Source organism: Nematolebias whitei, chromosome 10 (assembly GCF_014905685.2).
Source record: "Nematolebias whitei isolate Nwh7 chromosome 10, NemWhi1, whole genome shotgun sequence".
Classification (NCBI taxonomy): domain Eukaryota; kingdom Metazoa; phylum Chordata; class Actinopteri; order Cyprinodontiformes; family Rivulidae; genus Nematolebias; species Nematolebias whitei.
In genome coordinates, this window is record NC_056507.1 from 20184234 (window position 1) to 20194331 (window position 10098).

The 10098-nt window shown below is 43.3% G+C and overlaps 1 protein-coding gene across 1 annotated transcript in view; it reads right to left on the reverse strand.

Annotated features, from left to right (window-relative positions):
* Positions 1 to 2015: 2015 nt before the first annotated feature.
* The window catches only part of LOC119416234 (thromboxane-A synthase), a 28769-nt gene continuing 20686 nt past the window's right edge, over positions 2016 to 10098 (reverse strand). The window contains exons 7-14 of the mRNA XM_037683441.1: positions 5218 to 5306; positions 4984 to 5132; positions 4341 to 4471; positions 3890 to 4246; positions 3727 to 3815; positions 3434 to 3571; positions 3083 to 3245; positions 2016 to 2583 (exon numbers count right to left, since the gene is read on the reverse strand). Coding sequence (XP_037539369.1) covers positions 2503 to 2583; positions 3083 to 3245; positions 3434 to 3571; positions 3727 to 3815; positions 3890 to 4246; positions 4341 to 4471; positions 4984 to 5132; positions 5218 to 5306 — 1197 coding nt within the window. The 3' untranslated portion in view covers positions 2016 to 2502. The remainder of the gene's footprint in view (positions 2584 to 3082; positions 3246 to 3433; positions 3572 to 3726; positions 3816 to 3889; positions 4247 to 4340; positions 4472 to 4983; positions 5133 to 5217; positions 5307 to 10098) is intronic.

Consider the following 10098-nt stretch of genomic DNA (forward strand, 5'->3'; position numbering starts at 1 on the left):
CTGCTGGTGTTGGTCCACTGTGTTTTATCAAGGGCAGGGTCAATGCAGCTAGCTATCAGGAGATTTTGGAGCACTTCATGCTTCCATCTGCTGAAAAGCTTTATGGAGATGAAGATTTCATTTTTCAGCATGACCTGGCACCTGCTCACAGTGCCAAAACCACTGGTAACTGGTTTACTGACCATGGTATTACTGTGCTCAATTGGCCTGCCAACTCTCCTGACCTGAACCCCATAGAGAACCTGTGGGATATTGTGAAGAGAAAGTTGAGAGACGCAAGACCCAACACTCTGGATGAGCTTAAGGCCGCTATCGAAGCATCCTGGGCCTCCATAACACCTCAGCAGTGCCACAGGCTGATTGCCTCCATGCCACGCCGCATTGAAACAGTCATTCATGCAAAAGGATTCCCGACCAAGTATTGAGTGCATAACTGAACATGATTATTTGAAGGTTGGCATTTTTTGTATTAAATACACTTGTCTTTCATTGGTGGGATGAAATATGCTAATTTTTTTGGGACAGGCATTTTGGGTTTTCATGAGCTGTATGCCATAATCATCAGTATTAAAACAATTAAAGACCTGAAATATTTCAGTTGGTGTGCAATGAATCTGAAATATATGAAAGTTTCATTTTTATCATTACATTATGGAAAATAATGACCTTTATCACAATATGCTTATTTTTTGAGAAGGACCTGTATACTGATTCTTTTTTAATACGTTATATTTTTGCTCTTTTTGGATGTAACTGGGACCTTGAGTACACAATTTTGTTCCACCTCATGTACCACATGTGATGCGAATGACAAAGAACTTTGAAAAGTTTTGAGAATGCACAGTTGACTCGGGCTCATGTTCGTTGCAGCTGAGGGGCATTACAGTATGATGACATCTTTAACGTATAGATGACAACCATATAACTCACTGAACTAGTTTATAACTTACAACTAGCATATCTGCAAGTGTTTTGGGGTTCAGCCATACAAAGGGTCCAAATAATAAGGAACTCATCACTCCTGTTGGATCTTTGAGGTGTGGAGGCGCACATCTATCACCACAGAGCTGCAGGATCTGGAATGTTTTTGATCACAGATTTGTTTGAGTTATTCCGATGAATGTTGATCAACTCATAACTAGGAGTGCAGAGAGCTGCTAGTTTATATTTGATGTCATGTGATAATCAGTTTGCTCCAACATGCTGTGCACAAGTTCAGCCAAACACTAACGTTGCACATAAACTCTGAAAAAGTCAGTGTGCTCATAGGTTGGATGTAAGTAATGAGTATGTACACAGTAGCCCAGCTGGTTTCAGACATACAGTATGTCAATTTGTGAATTACTTACATGTAATGTGTGGGAACTTATGGTTAACTTACCTGTTGAATACCAACAACTTAAACTCATCTTATGAGAGACACACTGACATTTGTGTGCATGAATAAATTTGTAAAGCACTTGCCATCCTGCTACCCTGAAAGAGGAATAATTAAAGATCTGTCCATCACAGGGCCTAATGCAGAGACACACAAAAATATACACACACACTGACTCCTAAGGTCAATCTAAAACATTAACTTATCATAAATGTTTTTGGACAGTGGAAATAAACACATACACACATTTGATGGGATCATGCTAACTACACACAGAGGAAACACAGAAAAAAATCATCTAATATCTGCTTCACTGTGCCACCTTCTTACAATGTTCTTAATATAAATTCATGAGGAACATATAGGGAGCAGAGAGTAATGGAACACAGCTGGGGAAATAAAAGTGATGGTTCTTATGCAATAAATGATTAAAAGAACCCATAACAATAGCCAGGTAATCAGTTTATTTTCAAAATGCTTCCCACAGTAGAACTGCATAAAAATGAAATAAAATAAAAAAATACAAAATTACGTGAAATCATGAAAAGTAAATCACACTTGTATAGATCTAAAGTTAAAACACAAACTCAAATGTTTGGAAAATGCACATAGGTTTGTACAAAAACTCAAATTAGGTCAAAGTAAATTGGTAATTGTTTCAATAAGCTGCAAATATTTAACTTTTATAATGATTAACATCCCTGAGAGGCCATGAAAAGTTTTAAATCCTGGGTTTTACTAATAAACATGATAAGAATGAAGAAACAAGGTCACGTAAGAGGAGTCTCCTTTGCTCTACTGAAGAATTGTTGAAGAAAACAACATTTCTTTTTAAGAACTACAACTGTTTATGTTCAGCAAAATACGACGGGTTCATTCTTTGGCAAAATCATCAACTCTTTTCATTTGTGTTTGTCTCATTTGCAGAAGAAATCTGACAGTTTGATGACAAATCACTAAACTCACAGCTGACTAACTCTATGATTATCATTTTCCATCACAGAAATGTTACTTTATCTCAAATCACATATTCCCTTACAAGACATCTTATAATGTTTCATAAAAGTCTCCAACATTTTCAGAGACTGAGACTCTCAAATGATCAGATGGGAAGTCTTGTGTCTTCATTTGTCTCTTCTTGTGATTTTCACAAACACACCGTTTTTGGGACCTAGAGTACCAAAAGATTTCATCTCTAGAGGAACCTGAAAGATCACAAAAAAGTTTAAGTTAAGCAAACATGTTTTGACATCACTTACAGATACGTTTTTACTTGGTTTGTGTTTATAACTAGAATTTAGCTGACAGATCGAAACAATGACAAAACATTTGATGTCAGTTATGTAATAGTTGTAATTTAAAACTAGAATACTGACGGGCTGAATACCTAAAATACTACATGGACTAATAGTATAGTATAAGAAATCAAAATATTTTATAATTTAATATTTAATACAATTTTTAATAATTTTGTTTCACTAAAAATTTCAAGAAATAAGAGTAACCGGCTGCACACACACACACGCACACACACACAAAAAAAATCAATACAAAAATAACCTGTATGTTAGTAGACTGACAAACTAGAATATGCATTTTTATAAATATTAATTTTATGTTTACAGGTACATTTCAAGACGAGCTGCCTTTCTTTAACATAGATAGCACTTGTAGTAGAAGCAAAAACCATACTAAGCAGATCACCTTGGTCTCAGAGCAGGCGGTGATGCTGTATCGATGGAACAAATGTGCTAAAGCCATTCTTATTTCCAGCTGGGCAAGCCTCATTCCCACACAGTTCCTGGGTCCAGCTCCAAATGGCAGGTAGACGAAAGGATGACGATTAGCCTTTTCCTCTGGTGTAAACCTGAGGGTCAACCACAGGTAAGATGAGATGAGTTTTAAATCAAATTTAAAAAACGAATAAATAAAATGTGTGAAAATGCTAGTTTGTAAACAACATTCATGCAATTGTTCCCCACAAACTGCTTTCTTTTGAAATACGGGAATTTCTTTTCTTTTCAATAATTTTGTGGCAAGAAAAAGGTTCATTACCTCTCAGGGATGAACTTCTCTGGTTCTGGCCAGTACTCTGGGTCATGATGCAGGAAGCATACAGGGATTTGAATCACCATCCCTTTTGGAAGAAGCTGTCCATTCAGCACACATTCATGTTCAGTTTCACGTGCAAAACTTAATTGGGAAAAAAATAAATAAATATGTATTAGTCTTTCAGTTTTTTTTTTGTTTTTTTTACTTTTCTTAATACGATGACAGTATGGTTTTGGTCTGTGTATATATGTTGTAATTTTAATGAGTCATGTCATCTATATTCCATTGTTCTATACCCGAAAATAGGAGGGTAGAGCCGCAATGCTTCACAAACAACCATATCCAAGTACTTCAGCTCCTGAACATTTGTGTATTCTGGTGAATCCTGCATAAACATACTGCATTGTGTTAAACATACACACAAAAAGATTTGATTGAATCAAGAAGCAGCAGACTCACATATCTTGTGAAGAACTCATCCACCTCCTCCTGTACTTTGTGCTGACATTCAGGGTGGAGCGCCAGCAGGTAGCAGGTGAAGGATAATGTGTTTCTGCTGGTGTCATAGCCTGCCAGGAGGAAGATAAAGGCCTGACCCACAATCTCATCCTCAGTTATTGTCTTTTTTTGTGCACGATTTATGAATGAGTCTTTTGCATGAGACTGGCTTTTTTCTTGCTCTGAGGCTGATGATTGTTTCTGTTGGCTTCTGGTTTTAAACTCGTCAGAGTGGTTTCCTGTGTCAAACTGCTCCAAAGAGACGGCTTCTTGTCCGGTCCGAGCGTCTAACATCAGCTGAAGGAAGTCTCTACGCCTCTGGCAAATAAGTTCGTTTTTTAATTAGGAGACTATGTGTAATAAAGCAAACTGCACATTAAAAAAAATTGAGAGTATATAGTCTGACTTTTACCTGATCAGGGGGCTGTTCGTCTCTCTGCTTTATGATCGTCTGAATACTGCTGATGAAGAGTTTATCCATCTGCACTCTCTTCTTGTTTGGAACAAATCTTGCAAAAGGAGCCATGACAGCAGGAAAAAGAACTGCTCATGCAACCAAAAAAGATGGGAAATTCAATTGCATTGCTAAATGCATGTCTGTGTAACACTTGATAAACTTGTGATTAGTGACTGTTGTTATGACTACTAAAAATATGTAACTTTGTCATAAAATATAGGTTTTGTCATAACTGTATAGTTTTCAGAGTTTTGTATATAAGTGTGTATGTGTGTGTATGTATGTGTGTATGTGTATATATGTATATATGTGTGTGTATATATATATATATATATATATATGTAAAAAAAAAAAAATATATATATGTATATATATTTATGTATATATATTTATGTATATATATATTTATGTATATATATATTTATGTATATATATATTTATATGTATATATATGTATATATATATATATATGTATATATATTTATATATATATATATGTATATATTTATGTACAGTATATACTTTGTATGTATGTATAGCCTCTATTTTAAATTGCCCAACTAAACATATTCTCTTATAATAATGTTATATAACATACAGAAAAACAATGTGAGCGGTCTGAAGAAAGACAAGGAGAAGAACATCTGAGCGAGCCTGACAAACAGATTATCTGGGTTGTTCTGGGAATCCACTTGAGTGCCAAAAGCCACACTGGCAATAACATCCAAGGTAAAGTGACTAAAGCACCTAGAAAAGAAGAAAAAAATGAAATGGACAAAACATTAAAACCAAAAATTGTCAATCAGAGACTATTTTCACTGTTTCTAATTACTTGTGGATGTCAAAGCCTTTTCCTGAGTCAGCATGTATGCTCAGGTTGTTCATCAATGAATCTGTGGCTGTGTTGATGAGAGGAACCATCTACAAAAGATAGAAAGATGAAAACACTGGCTGGTGTTGGCAATGTGAATAAAAAAATACATTTTAGTCACACTTGGAAATGGTCAATCCATCCAACCATCCGTCCATTATCTTGTGCTTGTTCCAAAATCGGGTCGCGAGGGCAGCAGCTTGAGCAGGTAGGCCCAGACATCTCTTTCCATAGACAACTCTTCCATCTGTTCTGGGACGATTCCAAGGCGTTCCCAGGACAACCGAGATACATAGTCTCTCTAGCCTATCCTGGGTCTTCCCTGGGGTCTCCTCCCAGTCGGACATGCCCGAAGCACCTCCCTAGAGCGGCACCCAGGAAACATCCTTACCAGATGCCCAAACCAGCTCAAATGGCTCCTCTCGATGTGGAGGAGCAGCCGTTCTACTCCGAGTCTCTCCTGGATAACTGAACTTCTCACTCTATCTCTAAGGGAGAATCCAGCTACCTTGCAGAGGAAACTTGTTTCAACCTCTTGTATCCACAATAGAGCAGTCATTTCTAACCCGAGCCCTAAGCCCGGCCCCACCGACCCATATTTGGGGCGGGCCTGGCGATGATAATGTGCTGGATGGGTGGGCCAGGTCGATGTCAGGCTTTTGATGGGGTCAGGATCAGCCACGATCCAATTATATGATAACATGGCCTGCCATGCAATCACCAGCTGCACGCAGCCGTTTCACCGCGAGCTGACTGGCCTTGAAAGAGGTAAAAAGTTCAGTTAACCTTCAGATGGGACTATACTGCTAGGAAGCGATCCATCACCCAAATGGACGTTCATTCAACCGCTGCACTCAGAGGATGCGCGTGGCCGACAACCCAAACAGGTGAGATTCCAAAGCAGATGTGGCAGAGCAGGGTCTATGTCTGAATAAATCAGAGTGCATGGAGAAGCAGGGTTTTAATGCTCTTTTACACCATGAAAGGACAAACAACACCTCGGCTCCAATCTTCTGCCCCTTTTATTCAGCTTTGCATCCCCGATAGTTAATCCATCCATCCATCCATCCATTCTCTTCCTCTTATCCAGGGTTGGGTCGTGGGGGTAGCAGCCTAAGTAGGGAGGCCCAGACTTCAGTCTCCCCAGCCACTTGGGCCAGCTCCTCCAGGGGAATCCCAAGGCATTCCCAGGCCAGCCAAGAAACATAGTCCCTCCAGCGTGTCCTGGGTCTTCCTCTGGGTTTCCTCCTGGTAGGACGTTCCTGGAACACCTCACCAGGGAGGCATCCAGGAGGCATCCTAATCAGATGCCCGAGCCACCTCAACTGGCTCCTCTCAATGTGGAGAAGCAGCAGCTCTACTCTGAGTCCCTCCCGGATGACCGAGCTTCTCACCCTATCTCTAAGGGAGAGTCCAGACACCCTGCGGAGAAAACTCATTTTGGCCGTTTGTATCCGAGATCTCGTTCTTTCGGTCACAACCCAAAGCTCATGACCATAGATGAGGGTAGGAACGTAGATCGATCGGTAAATTGAGAGCTTCGCCTTTTGACTCAGCTCTCTCGTCACCACGACAGACCTGTACAGTGTCTGCTTCACTGCAGATGCTGTACCTATCCGCCTATTGATTTCCCATCTCCATTTTTCCCTCATTTGTGAACAAGAACTCGAGATATTTAAACTCCTCCACTTGGAGCAGGACCTCCTCCCTGACCTGGAGAGGGTACGCTACTCTTTTCCAGCTCAAGACCATGGTCTCTCATTTGGAGGAACTGATCCTCATCCTGGCCGCATCACACTCGGCTGCAAACTGCTCCAGCGAAAGCTGTAGATCACGACCTGATGAAGCCAATAGGACCACATCATCTGCAAAAAACAGAGAAGCGATCCTAAGGCCACCAAAACGGATCCCCTCAACACCTTGGCTGCGCCTAGAAATTCTATTCATAAAAGTTATGGACAGAATCGGTGACAAAGGGAAACCTTGGCAGAGTCCAACTCTCACTGGGAACAAGCCCGACTTACTGCCGGTAATGCAGACCAAGCTCTGACACCGGTTGTACAGGGACCTAACAGCCCGTATCAAAGGGCCTGGTACCCCATATTCCCAGAGTACCCCCCACAGGACTCCCCGAGGGATGCGGTCGAACGCCTTCTCCAAGTCCACAAAGCAAATGTAGACTGGTTGGGAAAACTCCCATGCACCCTCCAGGATCCTGCTGAGGGTGTAGAGCTGGTCCATTGTTCCACGGCCAGGACGAAAACCGCACTGCTCCTCCTGAATCTGAGGTTCGACTATCCGACAGGCCCTCCTCTCCAGAACCCCCAAATAGACATTACTAGGGAGGCTTAAGAGCGTGACACCCCTGTAGTTGGAACACACTCTACGGTCCCCCTTTTTGAATAGGGAGACCACCACCCCATTCTGCCAATCCAGGGGAACTGCCCCTGATGTCCACACAATATTGCAGTCTTGTAAGCCAACACAACCCCACAACATTCCGAGCCTTAAGCAACTCTGGGTGATCTCATCCACCCCTGGGACCCTGTCACCGAGGAGCTTTTTAACCACCTCGGTGACCTCAGTACCAGAGATTGGAAAGCCTGACCCAAGGTCCACAGGCTCTGCTTCCTCAGTGGAAGATGTGCCAGTGGGATTGAGGAGGTCTTTGAAATATTCTGCCCACCGACCCACGACATCCCGAGTTGAGGTCAGCAGCACACCACCTCCACTATAAATAGTGTTGGTGGCGTACCACTTTCCCCCCCGAGACGCCAGATGGTGGACCAGAATCACCTAGAAGCCATACTGAAGTCATTCTCCATGGCCTCTCTGAACTCCTCCCACGCCTGAGTTTTTGCCTCAGTGACCACCCAAGCCACATGCCGCCTGGACTGCAGGTACCCATCAGCTGCTTCTGGGGTCCCACAGGCCAAAAAGGCCTGATAGGACTCCTTCTTCAGACTGACAGCAGCCCTCACCGCCGGTGTCCACCACCGGGTTCAAGGGTTACCGCCACGACAGGCACCAACAACCTTGCGGCCACAGCTCCAATAAGCCGCCTCAACAATAGGGGCGCAGAACATGGCCAACTCGGACTCAAAGTCCCCCGCCTCCCCCGGAACATGTTCGAAGCTCTCCCGGAGGTGAGAGTTAAAACTCCGTCTCACGGGAGACTCTGCCAGACGTTCCCAGCAGACCCTCACAATATGTTTGGGTCTACCACGTCTGATTGGCATCCTCCCCCACCATCTGAGCCAACTCACCACCAGGTAGTGGTCAGTAGACAGCTCCGCTCCTCTCTTCACGAGACATGGAGCTGTCTTCCAAGACATGGAGCCGCAGATCAGATAAGACAACAACAAAGTCGATCATCGAACTGCTGCCTAGGGTGTCCTGGTGCCAAGAGCACATATGGACCTAGGGGGAGTGGTGGCGCAGAGGTTGGAGAGGTGGGCCTGTGATCGGAAGATCGCCAGTTCATGCCCTTGTACCGACAACATCAAAAATGTGGGTGGGGTAGGTGAAGCACCCACATTTGCCCCTACCCTCATTAACTCCACTCTGGGCCCATGAGCAAGACCATTAACCCCACATCTCCTCCCTAAACAGGTCTCTCTTGAAAATGAGTTCTCATGGCTCAATGAGACTACCTGTATAAATAAAGGGTAAATGAAAAAAAAAGATACCCTTATGCTTGAACATGTTGTTCGTGATGGACAATTCATGACGAGCACAGAAGTCCAATAACAGAATACCACTCTGGTTCAGATCAGGGGGGCCATTCCTCCCAACCACATCCCTCTAGGTCTCACTGTCATTGTCCATGTGAGCACTGAAGTCCCCCAGTAAAACAAGGGAGTCCCCAGGAGGCGCACTCTCCAGTACCCCCTCCAAGGACTCCAAAAAGGGTAGGTAAGATGAGCTGCTGTTTGGCGCATAAGCACAAACAACAGTCAGAACCCGTCCCCCCACACGTAGGCTACCTTCTTGTTCACCAGGGTGAACCTCAACGTACAAGCACCAAGATGGGGGACAACAAGTATGCCCACTTCTGCTCGGTGCCTCTCGCCAGGGGCAACTCCAGTGTGGAAGAGTGTCCAACCCTTCTCAAGGAAACTGGTTCCAGAGCCAGAACCATGTGTTTAGGTGAGTCCGACTATTTCTAGCCAGAATCTCTCAAACTCGCACACCAGCTCAGGCTCCTTCCCCACCAGAGAGGTGACATTCCACATCCCAATAGCCAGCTTCTGTAGCCAAGAATCAGGCTGCCAGGGTCCCCGCCCTCGGCCACCACCCATCCCACATTGCACCTGACCCCTTTGGCCCCTCCCACAGGTGGTGAGCCCATAGGAAGGGGGACCCATGTTGCCTCTTCGGCTGTGCCCGGCCGGGCTCCATGGGTAAAAGCCCGGCCACCAGGTGCTCGCCAACGTGCCCCACCTCCAGGTCAGGCTCCATAGTGGGGCTTTGTTTTCTGCATTTTTGACTTTAACCTCACATCAAAAATCAAACTTTGGAAAACTGTCCTGCGCAGTTATGTGATTTTGATATTTGTTTTCTATCAAATGTGTCAAACTAGTACAGCTATTGTACATATACACAACAATACTGTAAACTTCCTCAAAGATCACCAGGTTGTTTTTGATTGGCATGGTGCCATTTTAAACAGTTTTGTTGCTATACCCATCCATAGCCAAAACATGGGTCACGCCGAACATGCCAAGCTTCTCATTCTGATCCAGGTGTAGTTTATGACCCATACACTCAGCATGATGGGGGCAGGATTTAGATTCCGAGCATCCTTAATAAAATGTATGTATATATATATATATATATATA